The sequence below is a fragment of the Staurois parvus genome, unplaced genomic scaffold, assembly GCF_062004578.1.
Source record: "Staurois parvus isolate SC_StPar_1 unplaced genomic scaffold, SC_StPar_1.0 ptg000151l, whole genome shotgun sequence".
Classification (NCBI taxonomy): domain Eukaryota; kingdom Metazoa; phylum Chordata; class Amphibia; order Anura; family Ranidae; genus Staurois; species Staurois parvus.
In genome coordinates this window covers 927,930-950,533 of record NW_028317947.1, presented here as the reverse complement: position 1 = coordinate 950,533, position 22,604 = coordinate 927,930, and the positions used below count along the sequence as shown (strand labels likewise).

Sequence of the window (22,604 nt, the reverse complement as noted above, 5' to 3'; positions counted from 1 at the left end):
CAGACTCCATGCAGACTGCTCTGTACACAGCGGAGGACAGACTCCATGCGGACCCCCCTTTACACAGCGGAGTAGGACAGACTTCACGAGGACCCCCTATGTACACACAGCAGAGTAGGACAGACTCCATGCGGACCCCCTATGTACACACAGCAGAGTAGGACAGACTCCATGCGAACCCCTTGGACACACAGCGGAGTAGGACAGACTCCATGCGGACCCCCTATGTACACACAACGGAGTAGGACAGACTCCATGCGGACCCCCTATGGCCACACAGCGGAGTAGGACAGACTCCATGCAAACCCCCTGGACACACAGCAGAGTAGGACAAACTCCATGCGGACCCCCTATGGCCACACAGCGGAGTAGGACAGACTCCATGCAAACCCCCTGGACACACAGCGGAGTAGGACAGACTCCATGCGGACCCCCTATGTACACACAGCGGAGTAGGACAGACCTGTCTGTAGAGTGGGCGTGCCCCGAGGCCCCTCCCCGCCGTGTCCCCGCCCCGCCCCGCCCTGCAGGAAGTGTAGTGGCGGAATGAAGTTTCGGAGTGGCGGTGTTTGGTGAAGTCGGAGAAGTTGTGATCGGGCGGCAGCCTGGGGCAGTATGGTGCTGGGGGGCCGGTGATCGGATGGAGGTGACGGCTTGGCTCTGGGCACTCTGTGCCCTGCTGGTGTCCCCGGCTCTGTGCAGAGAAGGTAGGTCGGCGGTGATCTCACCGTGTATGATGTAATGTGACATCGGATCGTCCATAGTCAGGGAGCTGAGATTTGTGATTGACAGGAGGAAGTGTCACCTCCATGTGACAGAGGAGGAGGGGGAGGTCATCAACCGAACCCGCCCCCCAACCACACTCACCCCCCCCCCCCCCCCCACCACACACAGACTCCCCTCCATCCATCGGGGTAGAGGGCTGGGCTCAGGTGATATGTACTATGGGAAGGACAGAGCAGGCTCTGTATATAACAGCTGTACAAGCCAACCAATCATATTCCACCTTCACGGTGCTCAGGTAAGCCCTGAAAATGAAAGCTAGAAGCTGATTGGTTGTCATGTTCTGCCTATGCTGGTCTCAGCTGTATCCTCCCATCCATGTGCACTCCATACACCCGATAACCAGACCTTCCCTTCATGTAGGATGGGATTCAGTCCGAGAGTCGAGGGCGATCGGTCGGTTTACATCGATCCCATCCTTCCTTCTTGAATCTGATTGTATGTCATGAGATTGAATGGGGGAAACCGATCTGTAATCACAATTGTATCTTCCAACTGTCCATCACAATTCACCACCTTGTGTTTGAATGTGTCGTCTATAGATCGATTACTCCTGACGAGGGGGAGGCCAATCCTAAAACTCATTTATTGGAACATGTATGGCCAACATTTGTCTGGCCACAAGCTTTACTATCGGATTGTACAATCTCCTTTATGGTGACCATACACACGTCGATAAGTAATCAATTTCTTTTCTAATCAATCTCCCTCGATAGGATTAACCGATTTATAGTCCACAACACTGTCGATGGATATGCCACACATGGGGAAGTGGAATTCAGTCGATAGTTGGAAGATAGGATGTATAACGTACGACCCTGTCTCTGTTCACCAGGCCACCTTGTAATCTGATCGATCCATATACAATCATAATGTCGATGGAATCTATGTGCTGTCAATCATTGTAACGCTGTTTTATAATTGGCAATCGTTTTCTGCTTTGACTGATTACATTTGATCAAATGTGATCTAAGCCAAGTTTCTGATTTGGTTGTTTGGATCGAATCTTCAATCGAATACTAAAATCGAAGCACATATGGCCACCGTTATATATATCGAAGTTATGTAATAAGAGGGCAAACCTAATCAATGTGTATTCAATCCGGCCGAGCCTTGTACTACATATTGATGGCAGATCTGAAGAAGATTGTACAATCAGATTGGATAGTCAGCCTCTGGGCCCTTTCACACAGGTGTCCACTGTGGATCTGTCATTCAATAACGTTTTTGAGATTGCATGGAAAAAAAACGGCTGTGATCAATAATTGATGATTGTATCTTGCAACTGTTGCTTGAAATCCCCTTCCCTGTGTTTGTCATAAGTATGAAATGGGTTGTTGACTATAGATCGATTTATTCCTGTTGGGAGAGGTCGATCAGATCGATTTATTCCTGTTGGGAGAGGTCGATCAGATCGATTTATTCCTGTTGGGAGAGGTCGATCAGATCGATTTATTCCTGCTGGGAGAGGTCGCTCAGAAAAGAAGTCATTCGTTTATTGAAGCATGTGTGGCCAGTCACTAAAATCTCCTACAGGCTGTAACACGATAATATTCGTTCAGAAGTTGTTTTCAGTTGTCTCCCTCCTATACTCCTGCAGTGTCACGTGTCCCTGGTGGGGACAGCGAGTGGCCCCCTGTCACGCATTGCAGAGGAAGGCTCCGCTGTTGTCACTGTCAGGAAGAGAGTGCAGAGCAATGCTGTGTAACTGATCCTCGCACACTAGATGAGAAGTGGCTGAAACTGGTTGGAGGAGATCCAAAGAACTGGGATGTGGAAAAGGATGAAAACATGTCCACACACACTTACTTTACCAAGGATATGTACATCCTCATTGAAGGAAGGGTTTAGGAGTTACAGCTCTTAAGAGTAGCCACCCTCCCTTTTTTTTTAAGAGGCCAAAAGTAATTGGACAAATTAATATATTCATAAATAAAATGTTCATTTGTAATATTTGGTTGAGAATCCTTTACTGGCAATGACTGCCTGAAGTCTGGAACCCATGGACATTACCAAAGACTGGGTTCCTCCTTTCTGACACTTTGCCAGGCTCTAACTGCAGTTGTCTTTAGTTGTTCTTTGTTTGTGGGTCTTTCTGCCTTTAGTTTTGCCTTCAGCAAGTGAAATGCAGCTCAATGGGGTTGAGATCAGGTGATTGACTCGGCCATTGCAGAACATTCCACTTCTTTTCCTTCAAAAGCTCCTGGGTTGCTTTTGCTGTGTGTTTTGGATCATTGTCCATCTGTAGTGTGAAGTGATCTCCAATCAACTTTGCTGCATTTGGCTGAATCTGGGCTGACAGTATATCTCTAAACACTGCAGAATTCATCCGGCTGCTTCTGTCACATCATCAATAAACACCAATGACACAGTGCCACTGGAAGCCATGCATGCCCATGCCATCACACTGCCTCCACCATGTTTTACAGATGACGTTGTGTGCTTTGGATCATGAGCTGTTCCAAGCCTTCTCCACACTTTTTTTTCTTCCCGTCATTCTGGTACAGATTAATCTTAGTTTTATCCGTCCAAAGAATGCTTTTCCAGAACTGGTCTGGCTTTTTTAGATGTTTTTTGGCAAAGTCTAATCTGGCTTTTCTATTCTTCAGGCTTCTGAATGGTTTGCACCTTGTGGTGAACCCTCTGTATTTGCTCTCGTGAAGTCTTCACTTGATTGTAGACTTTGACAATGATATGCCCACCTCCTGGACAGTGTCCTTCACTTGTCTGGATGTTGTGAATGGGTTTTTCTTTACCATAGAGAGGATCCTGCGATCATCCACCACTATTGTCTTCCGTGGACATCCATGCCTTTTATGTTGCTGAGCTCACCAGTGCGTTCTTCTTTCCTCAGAATGTAACAAACTGTTGATTTGGCCACTCCTAATGTTGCTGCTATCTCTCTGATGGATTTGTTTTATTTTTGAAGCCTTACAATGGCCTTTTTCAATTGCATGGACAGCTCCTTTGAACGCATGATGTAGGTTCACAGCAATAGATTCCAAATGCAAATACCACACTTCTGGCAGGAATACATGTTAAGAAAATTGTACGAAAAAGTTCATTGATCAAATGATCGAACGATTTTCTCTTCGTTGATGAACAGGATGTTCTAACCGATAAAGATATTGTGAACGAAAAAATCCAGTTTAACAATGGATTTGTCATTTGTCAAATGTTGTCATTTTGCATGCGAATGACCAATTTTCTATGCGGTGGTATGGCAATCGTCTGAAAAAAATCTACCAAGCAATATCGCGCATGAGCAGAAACAGAAGATGACCTGGATGTTTATGTCCAAGGAAATTTCTATTTATAATATGTTCTAATGGCGGTCCCTGCAACAAAGGATAACGCTCATTATGGACAGCAGGGCATGGTTACAAGGTCACACACTGCATCACTTCCACTTTGTAAGGAAGATGTCAACACTATGAAATTGATTGCTCGATGAACAATTTTTTTCAATTGGTTAATGTTGGACTCAATTTCAACCAACGAACGCTCTTTTGTTGGTCGTCGGATGACTGGTCGATTTTCTTACAGTGTATTCCTGCCTTAGGAATCAACTCTAGACCTTTTACCTGCTTAATTGATGGAGTAGCCCACACCTGGCAAACAAACAGCTTTTGATTCAGTTGTCCAATTACTTTTGGTCCCTTGAAAAAGGGGGGGGTGGCTACTCTTAAGCTGTAATTCCTAAACCCTTCCTCCAATCTGGATGTACATACCCTCAAATTAAACCTGAGAGTGTGCACTTTCAGCCCATATCCATTATAGAACTAGAGCTGGAATATGTTTTGGTAAATACCTGAAAGAACAAAAATTGTACCTATGTCCAAATATATATGGACCTAACTGTATGTATGTATATATTACACATTGCGCAAAAAAAATTGGAACGCTTTGAAAACACATCAGATCTTAATGGGAAAAGTTATCATGCCGGATATCTATACTGATATGGACTGGGGAATGTGTTAGGAACCGAAGGATGCCCCATCGTTTGATGGAATTGAAAATTATCAACCTACAGAAGACTGAATTCAAAGACACCCCGAAAATAATGATGCAGCAGACTAGTCCATTTTGCTGAAATTTCATTGCAGCAACTCAAAATGGTACCCAGTAGTTTGTATGGCCCCCACGTGCTTGTATGCATGCCTGACAACGTCGGGGCATGCTCATTATGAGACTACGGATGGTGTCCTGGGGTATATCCTCCCAGATCTGGACCAGGCCATCACTGAGCTCCTGGACAGTCTGAGGTGCAACCTGGTGGTGTCGGATGGACCGAAACATGATATCCCAGAGGTGATCTATTGAATTTAGGACAGGCGAGTGTGTGGGTCATTCAATGGTATCAATTCCTTCATCCTCCAGGAACTGCCTGCATACTCTCGCCACATGAGGCCTGGCATTGTCTTGCACCAGGAGGAACCCAGGACCCACTGCACCAGTGTAGGGTCTGACAATGGATCCAAAGATTTCATCCCGATACCTAATGGCAGTCAGGGTGCCATTGTCTATCCTGTAGAGGTCTGTGCGTCCCTCCATGGGTATGCCTCCCCAGACCATCACTGACCCACCACCAAAACGGTCATACTGAACGATGTTCCAGGTTACATAACGTTCTCCACGGCTTCTCCAGACCCTTTCATGTCTGTCACGTGTTCAGGGTGAACCCGCTCTCATCTGTGAAAAGCACAGGGCGCCAGTGGTGGACCTGCCAATTGTGGTGTTCAATGGCAAATGCCAATCGAGCTCTATGGTGCCGGGCAGTGAGCACAAGGCCCACTAGAGGATGTCGGGCCCTCAGGTCACTCTCATGAATTCTGTTTCTGATTGTTTGGTCAGAGTCATTGACAGGCAGTGTCCATGCTGGACATTTGGTCCTCTGTGTATGTTTAGCTTTTGGCCTGCAGTGTCAATGGTTGTTATGATGCAGGTGGTCGTCTGTGTCCTAGCAACCAATAATGCTGTGTGGCTCAACTGCCTGCATCCAGAGATGCTGTGCACACTGTGTACCACACTGCCTGCATACTAGCAATCAATGATGGTGTGATGCTTGGCTGACAGCTTCCTGGTAACCAGCGACACTGTGTGGCCCACCTCCTGCATACTATCACCCAGAAATGTCGTGCACCACAGCCGCCAGCTGTGACACTGTGTAGCCTACCACCTGCATACTAGCAACCAGAAGTGCCGTGCACCCCAGCTGCCTGCATGCTGGCAACCAGTGACAACTGTGTGGCCCACCTCCTGCATAATAGCAACCAGAAGTGCCGTGCACCCCAGCCTTCAGCTTCCTGGCAACTAGTGACACTGTGTGGCCCACCGCCTGCATACTAGCAACCAGAAATGCCGTGCACCACAACTGCCAGCTTCCTGACAACCAGTGACACTATGTAGCCCACCGCCTGCTTACTAGCAACCAGAAGTGCCGTGCACCCCAGCCTTCAGCTTCCCGGCAACTAGTGACACTGTGTGGCCCACCGCCTGCATACTAGCAACCAGAAATGCCGAGCACCACAACTGCCAGCTTCCTGACAACCAGTGACACTATGTAGCCCACTGCCTGCTTACTAGCAACCAGAAGTGCCGTGCACCCCAGCTGCCAGTTTCCTGGCAACCAGTAACAACTGTGTGGCCCACTGCCTGCATACTAGCAATCAGTGATGCTGTTAAGTTTGGCTGCTAGCTTCCTGGCATCCAGTGACACTGTGTGTCCCACTTCTTGCAAACTAGCAACCAGGGATACTGTGCACCCCAGCCGCCAGCTTCCTGGCAAGCAGTGACACCATGTGCCTCTCCACCTGCATACTAGTAACCAATGACACTGTGAAGCCTGATCGTCCGCTTCCTGACAACCTGTGACACTTTGTGGCCCACGGCTTTCATACTAGCAACCAGAGATGCTGTGCACCCCAGCTGCCAGCTTCCTAGCAACCAATGACACTGTGTGCACCACCACCTGCAGCCTAGCTTCACATGAAGCTGTGAAGCCTGGCTGCCTGCACCCTAGCAACCAAAGACTCTGTGCATCCATGGGCACCAGCACCCTGAAACCAAAACCTGGCAAAAAAGGTAAACCCATGTGATCGTTGTTAGCAAATCTAAAGGAAATAGTACAATCAGATTACAAAAAACCTGCGTGGCCAGCTTTGCATTTTTTACCATCGTCTGGGCATGAAAAAGCAGCACCTTTTAGGCCTCGTTCATGCTGGGGTTGTGGCCATCTCTTTACGCAACTTGAACCTCTAAGTGCTTTGTGCAGGTAGCCCATTCAAGTCTATGGGAATGCAGCTTCATTGGAATAGCCTCTCTTCCCAATGTGGCAGGCGTTTGGGTGTAGGTGAGCGGCCCCAAACGCATGGGACATCCTGGGACTCACCGGTATGGCTAAACCTGGCCCGTGTGAAGGAGCAATGTACAAAAAAATGGCGTCAAAGAGGTCCGAAGCGTAAGGTTACATGAAACAATTATTGGGTAACAAAGAAGCTCACCAGTCATTTTTGACAATACTTTCACTATTTGCAATTTTTATTTTTTTTTTGAATATTAATTATATTATGTTTTTAATTTTTTTACATTCCAAGCACTGTCCTTAATAAATACACACACACGTATATATATGTGTGTGTGTGTGTGTGTCTTTATATATATATATATATATATATATATATATATATATATATATATATATGATCATAATATTCTAAAAAAATAATATATATATTTATTTTTTTTTTTTTAGAATATTATGATATATATATATATATACAGTCATGGCCGAAATTGTTGGCACCCTTGATATTTCTCCAGGAAATCATGTATTTCTCACGAAACGTATTGCATTAACACATGTTTTGCTATACACATGTTTATTCCCTTTGTGTGTATTGGGACAAAACAAAAAAAGGGAGGAAAGAAAGCAAATTCGACATAATGTCACACAAACCTCCAAAAATGGGCTGGACAAAAGTATTGGCACCCTTTCACAACTGCGGATAAATAAGAATGTTACAAGCATGTGATGCTCCTGTAAACTCACCTGGGGCAAGTAACAGGTGTGGGCAATATAGAAATCACACCTGAAAGCAGATAAAAAGGAGAGACGTTCACTTAACCTTTGCATTGTGTGTCTGTCTGTGCCACACTAAGCATGGACAACAGAAAGAGGAGACGAGAACTGTCTGAGGACCTGAGAACCAAAATTGTGGCAAAATATCAACAATCTCAAGGTTACAAGTCCATCTCCAGAGAACTAGATTTGCCTTTGTCCACAGTGCGCAACATTATCAAGAAGTTTGCAACCCATGGCACTGTAGCTAATCTCCCTGGTCGTGGACGGATGAGGAAAATTGATGAAAGATTGCAACGCAGAATAGTCCGGATGGTGGATAAGCAGCCCCAAACATGTTCCAAAGACATTCAAGCTGTCCTGCAGGCTCAGGGAGCATCAGTGTCAGCGCGAACTATCCGTCGACATTTAAATGAAATGAAACGCTATGGCAGGAGACCCAGGAGGACCCCACTGCTGACACAGAGACATAAAAAAGCAAGACTACAGTTTGCCAAAATGTACTTGAGTAAGCCAAAAGCCTTCTGGGAAAACGTCTTGTGGACAGATGAGACCAAGATAGAGCTTTTCGGTAAAGCACATCATTCTACTGTTTACCGAAAACGGAATGAGGCCTACAAAGAACAAAACACAGTACCTACGGTAAAATATGGTGGAGGTTCAATGATGTTTTGGGGTTGTTTTGCTGCCTCTGGCACTGGGTGCCTTGACTGTGTGCAAGGCATCATGAAATCTGAGGATTACCAAAGGATTTTGGGTCGCACTGTAGGGCCCAGTGTCAGAAAGCTGGGTTTGCGTCCAAGATCCTGGGTCTTCCAGCAGGACAATGACCCCAAACATACGTCAAAAAGCACTCAGAAATGGATGGCAAAGAAGCGCTGGAGAGTTCTGAAGTGGCCAGCAATGAGCCCAGATCTAAATCCCATTGAACACCTGTGGAGAGATCTTAAAATTGCTGTTGGGAAAAGGTGTCCTTCCAATAAGAGAGACCTGGAGCTGTTTGCAAAGGAAGAGTGGTCCAAAATTCCGGGTGAGAGGTGTCAGAAGCTTATTGATGGTTATAGGAAGCGACTGATTTCAGTTATGTTTTCCAAAGGGTGTGCAACCAAATATTAAGTTAAGGGTGCCAATACTTTTGTCCAGCCCATTTTTGGGGTTTTGTGTGACATTATGTCATATTTGCTTTTCTGCCTCTGTTTTATATTTGTTCCAATACATACAAAGGGAATAAACATGTGTATAGCAAAACATGTGTTAATGCAATACCTTTTTTGTGTGAAATACTTGATTTTCAGGAAAAATATCAAGGGTGCCAACAATTTCGGCCATGACTGTATATATATATATATATATATATATATATATATATATATATATATATATATATATATTTTAAATTCAGATTATTTAGTTAACATACCACCATTGGGTAGATTAGTGGAGCGCTGCACAATTTTATAATATTTTATTTTAAAGGCACACATTAAAATGAGTATGTGTGTAGGATGTAAGCGAGCCACAAAAATATTGTTTATTTGAGATAATAATTTATTTAAATACACCATAGTACCTCACAAGCACTTTTATTATTTCATTTTTGACTGTAGTGATGGATTTAAAGGCGCAGGATAGAAACTTTTTTCCTCAAACGGTTCTAGCGAAAAAATTTCGTTTGTTTAGAAAACGACCTTCATTCCAAAATCGAATGTTCAAAGCAAACACAATTTTGAATTATGCTGGAACGTCATTTGGCAAGACATCGAGCATACTGGGAATTTTTGTACAAATGTTTGTGTGAACGACGAATCTATTAGCATACGGCCAGCTCTAGATGTCAAATTTTCTTTGATTTATTTTGCACTGTCAATAAGTAAATCTTGAGGGGTTGTTGTGTGTAGTTCAGTGAATGTTTTTCTAGACTGGATCCTAAATCACGGGCTTGCGTACATGTATTCCAGTCCTGCCGGAGATTCTCCTCCTCCTGGCCTTGCTCAGCTTACAGTGTCTCCTCTGGACATCATTAGCAGAAGTAAACACATGTCATGCTCTCCCAGCTGCACTGACACAGCACTGTGCCTTATTTATAAACCTTCGTACATTACGCACACACAGGACGTCATGTTACATAGACCCAAGATACATAGAAGGCCTTGCACGCAGGGCCCCTTGTCTGCAGTGTGTCCCTCCTGATGCTTTAGCGTATCCAGGTACATCATCCAGCCCTGTTGTATGGAAAGCTGTGGCTGGACTGGGCTGAACCTTGTAATAAGTGGTAGCATCATTTGTGTGTTCAGGGATGAAAGTCTGGATCGCAGGTCTTTTGGACAGCTGCATGGTGTATAAAATCAAGCACCTAGGCATGCAGACTGCTTCTACAAACATTTGTGAAAGAATGGGTCGCTCTCAGGAGCTCAGTGAATTCAAGCGTGGTACCGTGATAGGTTGCCACCTGTGCAATAAGTCCATCTGTGACATTTCCTTGTTACTAAATATTCCACGGTCAACTGTTAGTGATATTATAACAAAGTGGAAGCAACTGGGAACAACAGCAACTCAGCCATGAAGTGGTAGGCCACGTAAAATGACAGAGCGGGGTCAGCGCATGCTGAAGCGCACAGTGCGCAGAAGTCGCCAACTGTCTGCAGAGTCAATAGCTAAAGACCTCCAAACTTGGTGTGGCCTTCAGATTAGCACAACAACAGTGCGTAGAGAGCTTCATAGAATGGGTTTCCATGGCCGAGCAGCTGCATCCAAGCCTTACATCTGGACTCTAGTAGTGGAGACGAATTACGCTTCTGTCTGGCAATCTGATGGACATACAGTGGGGCAAAAAAGTATTTAGTCAGCCACCAATTGTACAAGTTCTCCCACTTAAAAAGTTGAGAGAGGCCTGTAATTGGCATCATAGGTAGAACTCAACTATGAGAGACAAAATGAGAAAAAAATCCAGATAATCACATTGGCTGATTTGGAAAGAATTTATTTGCAAATTATGGTGGAAAATAAGTATTTGGTCACCTACAAACAAGCAAGATTTCTGGCTCTCACAGCCTCTCTCATCTTTTTAAGTGGGAGAACTTGCACAATTGGTGGCTGACTAAATACTTTTTTGCCCCACTGTATCTGGGTTTGGCAGTTGCCAGGAGAACAGTACTTGCCTGACTGCATTGTGCCAAGGGTAAAGTTTGGTGGATGGGGATTATGTTGTGGGATTGTCTTTCAGGGGGCTTGGCCCCTTAGTTTCAGTGAAGGGAACTCTTAAGGCATCAGAATACCAAGACATTTTGGATAATTTCATGCTCCCAACTTTGTGGTGCATAAATCAAGGTCCATAAAGACATGGATGAGTGAGTTTGGGGTGGAGGAACTTGACTGGCCTGGACAAAGTCCTGACCTCAACCCGATTACAAAACCTTTAGGATGAACTCGAGTGGAGACTGCGAGCCATGGGTTCTTGTCCGACATCAGTGCCTGAGCTCACAAATGCGCTTCTGGAAGAATGGTCAAACATTCCCATAGACACACTCCTAAACCTTATGGACAGCCCAGAAGAGTTGAAGCTGTTATATCTGCAAAGGGTGGGCCAACCCAATATTGAACCCTACAGACTAAGACCAGGATGCCATTAAAGATCATGTGCATGTAAAGGCAGGCCGACCAATACTTTTGGCAATGTTGTGTATGTTGGCATGATCCTTGTATCTGCTTCCTGGTTATTCTGTGTGGTGATGTGGCGTCTTGCGCTCTCGGCATTCTTAAGCCCTGTCTGCTATGACAGTTTCTTCACAGGCCCTCCACCGCTTACCATGGTTCTTGGGCATCACTGGGGTCCTAAAAGTTCTCGTGGGCCCTCACCAGGAGGATTAAAGTCTTCACCCCCAGCATGGACACACCTGAGTGGTCTACTTTGTTCACAAGCTTGAGGTTGGTGGGAGGTGGTGACCAGTTGTTAGTCGCAAAAACGTGTGAAAAATGCACTAAAAGGCTTGTGTCACACGTTTTTAGGAGCTCCCTTTGAAATCTGTGGGGCCAAAACCTCACGATTCTGCCCGATCATTAACTCGCACACACTAACGCACTGCAGTAGTGTGAATAAGCCCTTAAATTGTGGACAGATGGTCAGGCTAAGTTCAGGGACTATGCGGGTGGCATTGGGCACTTTGCCACGTTTATAAGCATTGGATTTTGTGGGGGTGGGTTTGGCAAGTGTTTGGTTGCAGAGAATGAAGATAACAGTACAGTGATTCAGGAAAGGATCGGGGAGGATGCCGGTGGAAGTGTTACATTTTTTTTTTTTTGCACAAATGATCATGGTTCACATTTGACCATGAGACCTCGATCTCATGTGCACAATAACATTTCATAGCCTTGCTGCCCATGTAACGCATATGCATCCATGGGTGTCGAAGGTTTCTGTGCTGAGATCGCGTTCAGCCAATCAGGCTGGTGGATGGGCCCCTAGAGAAATTTGGATTTTAATTGGAGACATGGGAGAGGATCTTCTGGTTTCTGGTGTTGCTGCCATGGCTAAGCAATGATTAGTACTGTGCTGTAGATAACAGATGTAGACTTTGAGCAGAATTATAGAGATTGGCAGTGGTGCCATAAGGAGAGTTGTTAGACTGATGTAGACACTTTCCGTTTGACTAAGCTTTCTTGACATTTGTACCTTGGAGGAACCCTTGAAATAATTTTCACGTCTTTGGGAACCCCTGTAAAGCCAGTTCATCAGGGTTTGATGGGGAAAGTGCTTGTTACATTGGTGGTCAGTGGGAAGAATGCCCCCTATATAGATGGCTAAAAAGACTGTTGATATCATACCATTAACATTACCAGGTGCCGTTGGCCCTGCAATTGTATGGAGACACCATCACATGGGAGGTCAATTACTCACAACTCAAGGAACCCCGAACAACCTTTTGAAGGAACCCTTGGGTTTCACTTAGCCTTGGTTGAGAATGGCTGGTCTATATACTGTATAAACATGTGTCTGGTAATAGGTGTTTGGACCACCACAACCTTTCCTAGCCAAGTGATAGCTCACTGTGTAGCTATCGTAATTCAGTCAACATGGGTATTTCGTAGCTTTTTGCATTCCAGAATAAATTGGCTACAACTTCTTATAGCCTTTGAGGTACTCAGAGGAACTTTACCTTTGTCCCCAATCCTCCCTGGCACCACCATCGTTGTAAATCTGGTATCTGTTTGAAGGGCTCTGCCTGTCCTTTGGGTCCTGCTCTGTGCACACACGAAGGTGCGGGTCCACGCGTGCGCAAAGAGGGCAATGAACTTCTATACCTGCATGTTTTCGCACTTGCTTTACAGCAGTGGTCTCCAAACTGTGGATTGGAGGCCAGATCTGTCCCTTTGCTTGCTTTTATCCGACCCCCAGGGCACTATTTCATCCAACAATAGGGCATAACCCCCCACTTGACACTAATGAAGGGGCATTGTTTTTTTTTCCCCAATGATGTCTGGACGTTTTCTACCCCCAATGGCCACAGTCCAGCCCCCCTAGAATCTGAAGGACAGTAAACTGGCCCTTTGTTTAGAACGTTTGCAGACTCCCGTACTACAGGTATGACAATGAAATTAATGAACATTTTACAAAGCTGTATAGTTTTTTTTTTTTTTTTTTTTTTGTTATATCTACTGTGGCCCCTAAACTGCATAGACTATCTTCTGGAAAAGGTGAACTTTTCCATTTAACTGACCAATGGGCAGCTGTTGACCCCAAAAGCTGAAGCAGAAAAAAGTGGTGTCACTGACTGTGCAGTATGACAGAATATGCCAATATCAAGACAGGCAAGGAATTACAATTATTTTTATTTTAGGATGAAAAAAATCAAAGTTTAATAGGTTAATGGAAAGAAATTAATCAGAAATGGAAGTTTCTTCTTTTATATAATGTGTATACACTGCATTAGGAGTGAGCCACAATGAAATCTTCCTTGACTTGGTGTTTTTGTGTGTAGACAGTGACACCTGCTATTCTGTTGTTTTTAGCGAACCGATAATAGCTCCTAAGACTGTCACGTGAAGCGTGAAAATGTTTTTTTCAATAGACATTCCATCACCAAGAATACAAAGTTATACTGACCTTTTTGTGATTTAGACGTACAACAGGAGAGTTAAAATAGATCCGTAGAAAGCACCTCTGTAGTATTTGCACCTGCTGATCTCCGTCACGTTTCTACACATCAGACGGAAGATAAATGGCCTTCCCAGTGAATGACTATGCAGAGGGGCGTGTCAAGTCTGATCGTTAGAGGAGAGCAGGTTGAGTTTCCAGCACAGCTGGAAAACTGACCATGCTGTGTTTTCATGCCTAGTGCGGTCAGTTTTTAATAGGAAAGTAAAGGGACATCACACAAAGGAAGCAATACAAAGAGAACAGATTGCCTTTTCATATACAAGTACATGGTACAGCAGGAACAGATCAAGAATTTGAAATGTAGGGTTTAAATATTCTTTAAATTAAATGTCCATTTTATTTTTCCTGCACTAAATAATGGTAAGCTTTGTTTTCATTTCTTTCTTAGGCTAGATTCATACTTGTGGATTTTCTATGTGTTTGTTTGTTTTTTTTTTTAATTTTTTTTTGTCTGCTCCAATTGAAGTCTATGGGACCAAAATTGCTTTGTGCTGGCCACAAGTCTGAAGGCCTAGGCACTCAGTCATTTGATTCCTATAGAACGGCCTGAGCCTTTGACTGCTACTTCATCTGGACCTGGATGAAGAGACTGGTTGGGTCTTGTTTGAAGGATCATTAAATACGGGCATTTCACATCAATGGAAATCGCAGTCTGATGGTTCAAATCCGACAGAAACTCCCTGGTAGACTTCCATTGAGAGAAAAGGATGGGCAAGGAGGAAGCAGAGATGGCCTATGTAATTAATCTTGCCGTCCCTGTGTACATATACTGTATAATTACAAAGTATAAATGGAATGGTTTTTATTACAATGATACACTTTTTAATGTGAATGTTATTTACACAAAGCAAAACTCTTTCACATTTTGTACAAAATAAAAAAAAAAAAGGATAACCAAGGTATAGTGCCCTATTGGAAGCAATGCAGGGTATGTATCATCAGTAATCATGCTCCGCCTCTCTGCTCTCCTCTTCAGTGTCCCCTCTCCCCTCTTTGCTGTCATCTGTGGAGAGGTGTCTCCGGTTTCCTATCAGATGTATTGGAGAGTTTCTGCATACGTTTAACTTTACATCTTCAGAGCTACCGCCTATTTCTCAATCTCTCCTCTCCAGTATGTAAACGCCCCTACACACACTGTCCTTTAGCTGGTTGAACGGAAAAACAAAAACCTGACAGATCCCCCACATCACTCGTATGGGATTTCCCACACTGTGCTATTGAATTCTGACTCCCCCTTGCCAGAATACACTGCTCAGCACTTGCAGCCATTGGCTGAATGTCACAGTCAGTCAGACTGACACAGACACAACCAGAGCAGGCGCGCGCAGGGACATGCCTGGAGTACACACACACACACACACACACACACCACACTGTCGGAGCAGACACAGCACACACGCACACTGTCGGAGCAGACACAGCACACACGCACACTGTCGGAGCAGACACAGCACACACGCACACTGTCGGAGCAGACACAGCACACACGCACACTGTCGGAGCAGACACAGCACACACGCACACTGTCGGAGCAGACACAGCACACACGCACACTGTCGGAGCAGACCCAGCACACACGCACACTGTCGGAGCAGACCCAGCCCACACACGCACACTGTGGGAGCAGACCCAGCCCACGCGCGCAGACACTGTGGGAGCAGACCCAGCCCACGCGCGCAGACACTGTGGGAGCAGACCCAGCCCACGCGCGCAGACACTGTGGGAGCAGACCCAGCCCACGCGCGCAGACACTGTGGGAGCAGACCCAGCCCACGCGCGCAGACACTGTGGGAGCAGACCCAGCCCACGCGCGCAGACACTGTGGGAGCAGACCCAGCCCACGCGCGCAGACACTGTGGGAGCAGACCCAGCCCACGCGCGCAGACACTGTGGGAGCAGACCCAGCCCACGCGCGCAGACACTGTGGGAGCAGACCCAGCCCACGCGCGCAGACACTGTGGGAGCAGACCCAGCCCACGCGCGCAGACACTGTGGGAGCAGACCCAGCCCACGCGCGCAGACACTGTGGGAGCAGACCCAGCCCACGCGCGCAGACACTGTGGGAGCAGACCCAGCCCACGCGCGCACACACTGTGGGAGCAGACCCAGCCCACGCGCGCACACACTGTGGGAGCAGACCCAGCCCACGCGCGCACACACTGTGGGAGCAGACCCAGCCCACGCGCGCACACTGTCGGAGCAGACACAACACACACACACAATATGCCTAGCATAAAAAAGTTATTCTCACAAGGTTGGGGAGCTGCAGGTGGGGTGTACAGCTGGCCATAGAAATGAATGGCTGTATGCCCCTTTACGTGTGTAAACGCCAGTACTTCTGTGCATCATTGTTTTCCTAGCACGCATGACGTATTTTTCCAAACAAGGAAGAGCTGTGTTTGGGAAATTAGAAGCATTACTGTCTACACAAGTAAAGGGGAATACAGCTATGCACTTTTCTATCCAGCTGTACGCCTCATCTGCGGATCCCCAGCCATGGGAAAACAATGTGTTTTTTACGCTTGGCATATTTTATGTCTCATTAAATCGATGTGTATGAGGCCCAATGGTGGCCCCACAGCTACACAAACCTTTACTTGGCTCCTTTGCTACACTATTAGCCTCTGGGAGCAAAAAAAGAAAAGAAACCCCCCCCCCCCCCCAAAACTGTTACTTCCATGTATGGGGGGAACATGTGCTCTAATCAGTGATTGGCCGCCCAGGCACTCAGAGCTGTCACATGGGGTTGGAGAAAGGTCCCAGCTCCAAAGAAGCACCAAATCACAATGCATGGACAAAACACAGGTTCACGGTATTGCTTGTTACAAGCCAGGTCTTCAGTTTCTCTGTCGTTTTTAAGCCCCTGACATTTTGTGGGACTAGAAAGAATTGTATTTTTTCTCTGTAGTATTGGAACTTGCACAGTTGTTGTTATGGGAGTGAGATTACATACACATTTGCAGTTGCCAATGTGCTTGGCCTTACCCCTTGGATTAATGTAGCTAAAAGAAGACATATATGAAATCTTATACGTAAAGCAGCAGAAGTCATTTTACAGGCTGCAGCGATCTGTAGCCAACTAAGTTTTATATATACTATATTGCCAAAGGTATTGGGCCAGCCCTCCAAATCATTGGATTCAGGGTTTCCAATCACCTCCGTGGCCACAGGAGTATAAAATCAAGCACCTAGGCATGCAGACTGCTTCTACAAACATTTGTGAAAGAATGGGTCGCTCTCAGGAGCTCAGTGAGTTCGAGCATGGTACAGTGATAGGTTGCCAGCTGTGCAGTAAGTCCATCCAAGACATTTCCTTACTACTAAATATTCCACCGTCAACTGTTAGGTGTATTAAAACAAAGTGGAAGCATCTGGGAACAACAGCAACTCAGCCACAAAGTGGTAGGCCACGTAAAATGACAGAGTAGGGTCAGCGCATGCTGAAGCGCAGTGCGCAGAAGTTGCTAACTGTCTGCAGAGTCAATAGCTAAAGACCTCCAAACTTCATGTGACCTTCAGATTAGCACAACAACAGTGCGTAGAGAGCTTCATGGAATGGGTTTCCATGGCCGAGCAGCTGCATCCATCCAAGCCTTACATGACCAAGTGCAATGCAAAGCGGCGGATGCAGTGGTGTAAAGCACGCTGCCACTGGACTCTAGAGCAGTGGAGACGTGTTCTCTAGAGTGACGAATCACGCTTCTCTGGCAATCCGGTGGACGTGTCTGGGTTTGGCAGTTGCCAGGAGAATGGTACTTGCCTGACTGCATTGTGCCAAGTGTAAAGTTTGGTGGACGGGTGGATTATGGTGTGGGGTTGCTATTCAGGGGTTGGGCTTGGCCCCTTCGTTCCAGTGAAGGCAACTCTTAAGGTTTCAGCATACAAGACATTTTGGACAATTTCATGCTCCCAACTTTGTGGGAACAGTTTGGGGATGGCCCCTCCCTGTTCCAACATGACTGCACACCAGTGCACAAATCAAGGTCCATAAAGACATGGAGGAGCCAGTTTGGGGTGGAGGAACTTGACTGGCCTGCACAGAGTCCTGACCTCAACCCGATAGACCACCTTTGGGATGAATTAGTGGAGACTGCGACCCAATCCTTCTCGTCCGACATCACCTGACCTCATAAATGTGCTTCTGGAAGAATGGTCAAACATTCCCACAGACACACTCCTAAACCTTGTGGACAGCCTTCCCAGAAGAGTTGAAGCTGTTATAGCTGCAAAGGGTGGGCCAACTCAATATTGAACCCTACGGACTAAGACTGGGACGCCATTAAAGTTCATGTGAGTGTACAGTGAAGGAAATAAGTATTTGATCCCCTGCTGATTTTGAATGTATGCCCACTCACAAAGAAATGATCAGTTTAAAAATTGAATGGTAGGTGTATTGTAACACTGAGAGACAGAATAGCAACAAAAAATTAAAAAGAAATGCATGTCTAACAAATGATGCACTGATTTCCTTCACTGTAAAGGCAGGCGTCCCTATTTTTTGGCAATATAGTGTATGTTATGTTTATAAAAATGGCGTTTGCACCTCTGTTCTCAGTGTTTGGATCGCGAGTTTGTTTAGAAAAATCGAATGAATTTATGCTTCGTCCTCACCGAAAGGGAGCATACAGCGTTTGTTCTTGACAACCTTCCTCTGTCTTTTTCTATGTTTATTGCTGTTGTAAATAGCTGCCCTTGACCAAATGCCCTCAATTTTACATGAGCACGTAATGTGGGTTTTCTCCCACTGGTTGTATACACTTGTCTTTAAACGCCACCTCCAGAGTAGGACAGTCCCAGTCTTGCAGAACTATTCTCTTATCCAATTAAGATTTTCAAACATTTGAAAGACCTGGTTTTTGGTGTTCTTGTTATACATCTGCAGTGTTCAGACACAGTATATGGATTAAGCAATAACCACATAAATGGTAATCATCCAAAATAAAACCCATATATGCCATTTAACAGGTAACATTGCATTACATTGCTATTAGGGTTAGTTATGTGCCAAGTAAAAGCTATTTTCGAAAGTAACCCAGAAGATTAAAATGTGTAGATAATGAATTTGTGCATCTTTTATTGTTGTTATACCAGATTTATATAGCATCAACAGTGGGGCAGCACAGTGGCTAAGTGGTTAGCGCTTCTACATAGCAGCTCTAGGGTCATAACCTCAAATCCCAACCATGACACTACCTGTTTGGAGTTTGCATGTTCTCCCTGTGCCTGCGTGGGTTTTCTCTGGTTTTATCCTACTTTTCAAAGACATGCAGGTAGGTTAATTGGCTCCTGTCTAAATTGGCCCTAGTATGCAGGGCAGTGGATAAGGGGGTACCACCAGTCCTCCTGTATGGGGCCCAGGCAGCTGGGCAAATCGGATGTGGGCAAGGAGGGTGATCGGCATGGCAGGGGGGCAATGACTGGAACCGATCCCCTGTATGGCTCTCTCTGCAGCAGCTGAAAGCCGGCTTCTTCTCCTCTCCCTCCCGCCTTCAGCTGCTGCAAAGAGAGCCATACAGGGGATCAGTTCCAGTCATTGCCCCCCTTGCCACACCTGTCACCCTCCCTCTGCACCATACAGTTCCCCCCGCTGCCCAGGCACCCCTGTGCCCCCACCCCCACAGTCCTGCCGGCTTCCCTCCTTTTCTTCCCGCTGGAAGCACCCAATGGGATCCTTCAGGATGAAGAGTGGGGGATGGGTCCGGTAAATATCACGTTTACCAGGCCCTTGATTTCCTGAATGAACACAATGAGTGATTGGTACTGATCACTTACTGTGTTCATTCATAACTGAAGCACAGTAAACTGTTTTCTTTGGCGGGGCCCTGTCAGGTTGGCTGTGTGGGGCCCCATGGTGTCTAACAGCAGCCTGCTAGTATGTGTATGTATGAATGTGAGTTAGGAACCGTAGATTGTAAGCTCCTTCAGGGCAGGGACTGACGTGAATGTACACTATATATGTAAAGCGCTGTGTAAATTGACGGTGCTATATAAGTACCTGTAATGAATGAAAAGTTTGTGCTAGGAGACAGTACAGTTACACTAGAATTCAGTGGAAGAACGATCAGAAGGCCCTGCTTGTGAGATCTTACAGCCTAAAACCTGGGTCCGCAACCCGTGGATTATGATCTACCAGTCGATCACGGCCAGATAACTGGTAGATCACCTGGGCTTGCAGTCCTGCTGTCACATACCATGGATTAAGGTACCAGGGAAAGAGCAGCTACTTCCAGGCATGTAGTGCCAGCCGCAGAGACAGGCAAAGCTTTTAAAGCCCCTTTATAGGTCATCAGTATAGTGTACGGAGGAGGTCTGGTGCTAGAATTATTGCTCTCATTCTGGCGTGTGATATGTGACGTGTATTGCAATCACTGGTTTCATGTGTAGGTGCCGCAACATGTGCTTTTTACGTTTGTATATGTGCATATATGTGGGGGTGGGGAGCCTCAATATTTATTTGGGGGGGGGGGGGTGATATGTGCTTGGGTGTAACTTTCATTTTTTACAATTAACAAAAAACTTTTTTTTTTCATCACATGGGGACAAAGTCCTCCATGTGATGATATTTTGGTGACAGGTTTCTTTGAGACAACCAGGGTCTAAAAGACCCTGCATGTCTCCCATGTGCTCCACTGAATGTAATGTGGTGCACATCGCACCGCATTACATTCTTTCCCGGGGATTGCATTACAATTTCTTAACGGGGACCCGGAAGTGACCTCATGACGTCACTTCCGAGTCAGGACAAGAAGGGGAGTGGAGCGGACATGTCCTCTCTTCTTTCTAGCTGATGGCGAGCCGGTCCACAGATGAACAAGCAGAGCTCGGGGGACCTCACGGAGGGGGGGTGGTGTGGTGTTCTTGTGGCTGGCATTTTGTGGAAGCAATCAGGCGGGCAGTGCTGCCGCCTGAATGCTTTCACCTTGCAGGTGAGCCCTGCAAGGTAGAAAACAACTACCTGCCCGGCGCCTGGAACTACATGTCTCGGGCGATTGGAATCCAACATCCCTGCACTAGGCATAGGGTATAAGGACACAACAGCATTTTTATTGGCACAATAAAATTTTTAGGCTTTTATTCCCATATAGCTGCTGTTGTGCCCACATACAGTTAGGTATGTGTATGTGTGTGTGTATATATATATATATATATATATATATATATATATATATATACAGTGGGGATCAAAAGTTTGGGCCCCCCTGCTAAAAAATTGTATTAATGTGCATAAAGAAGCCAAGGAAAGATGGAAAAATCTCCAAAAGGCATCAAATTACAGATTAGACATTCTTATAATATGTCAACAAAAGTTAGATTTTATTTCCATCATTTACACTTTCAAAATAACAGAAAACAAAAAAATGGCATCTGCAAAAGTTTGGGCACCCTGCAGAGTTAATATCTTGTACTGCCCCCTTTGGCAAGTATCACAGCTTGTAAACGCTTTTTGTAGCCAGCCAAGAGTCTTTCAATTCTTGTTTGATGTATCTTTGCCCATTCTTCCTTACAAAAGTCTTCCAGTTCTTTGAGATTTCTGGGCAGTCTGTCACGCACTGCTCTTTTAAGGTCTATCCATAGATTTTCAATTATGTTGAGGTCAGGAGATTGTGAAGGCCATGGCAAAACCTTCAGTTTACGCCTCTTGAGGTAATCCCCCGTGGATTTCGAGGTGTGTTTAGGATCATTATCCATTTGTAGAAGCCATCCTCTCTTTAACTTCTGCTTTTTCACAGATGGCATCAAGTTACCATCCAAAATTTGCTGAAATTTTATTGAATCCATTTTTCCTTCTACTCGTGAGATGTTCCCTGTGCCACTGGCTGCAACACAACCCCTAAGCATGATTGATCCAACCCTATGCTTAACAGTTGGACAGAGGTTCTTTTCATTAAATTCTGTGCCCCTTCTTCTCCAAACGTACCTTTGCTCATTCCGGCCAAAAAGTTCAATCGGTCATCGGTCCACAGAACGTGTTTCCAAAATGCATCAGGCTTGTCTATATGTTCATTTGCAAAGTTCAAACGATGATTTTTGTGGTGAGGACGTAGAAGAGGTTTTCTTCTGATGACTCTTCCATGAAGACCATATTTGTACAAGTATCTCTTTATAGTGGAATAGTGTACCACAACTCCAGTGTCTGCCAGATCTTTCTGGAGGGATCGTGCAGTCAAACGTGGTTTTTGAATTGTTTTTCTCACAATCCTGCGAGCTGTTCTGTCTGATATTTTTCTTGGTCTTCCAGATCTTGCTTTAACTTCCACTGTTCCTGATGACTGCCATTTCTTAATTATATTCCGAACAGAGGATATTGACATCTGAAAACGCTTTGCTATCTTCTTATAGCCTTCTCCAGCTTTGTGAGCTTCAGCTATTTTCAGTTTCAGTTTTCTAGACAACTGCTTAGAACCCATGGTGCCGATTGTTGGGGAAAGGTCAGATGAGTCTGGGCATTTAAAACCTTTGAGCTTGACATCACCTGGTCTTCCCAGACGATGATTGAGAACAATCCATGACACTGGCAGGTCTCAGCTTGGCAAAGGGAGCAGTGCATGCTATAAATTCTGCAGGGTGCCCAAACTTTTGCAG

General features: G+C 45.5%; 1 protein-coding gene across 1 annotated transcript in view; it reads left to right on the top strand.

Moving 5' to 3' along the window:
* The first annotated feature begins 547 nt into the window (after nt 1–547).
* ERBB2 (erb-b2 receptor tyrosine kinase 2) overlaps nt 548–22,604 on the top strand; it is a 195,505-nt gene continuing 173,448 nt past the window's right edge. Inside the window, exon 1 of the mRNA XM_089674311.1 lies at nt 548–707. Within this exon, the coding sequence (XP_089530437.1) occupies nt 641–707 (67 nt within the window). The 5' untranslated portion in view covers nt 548–640. The remainder of the gene's footprint in view (nt 708–22,604) is intronic.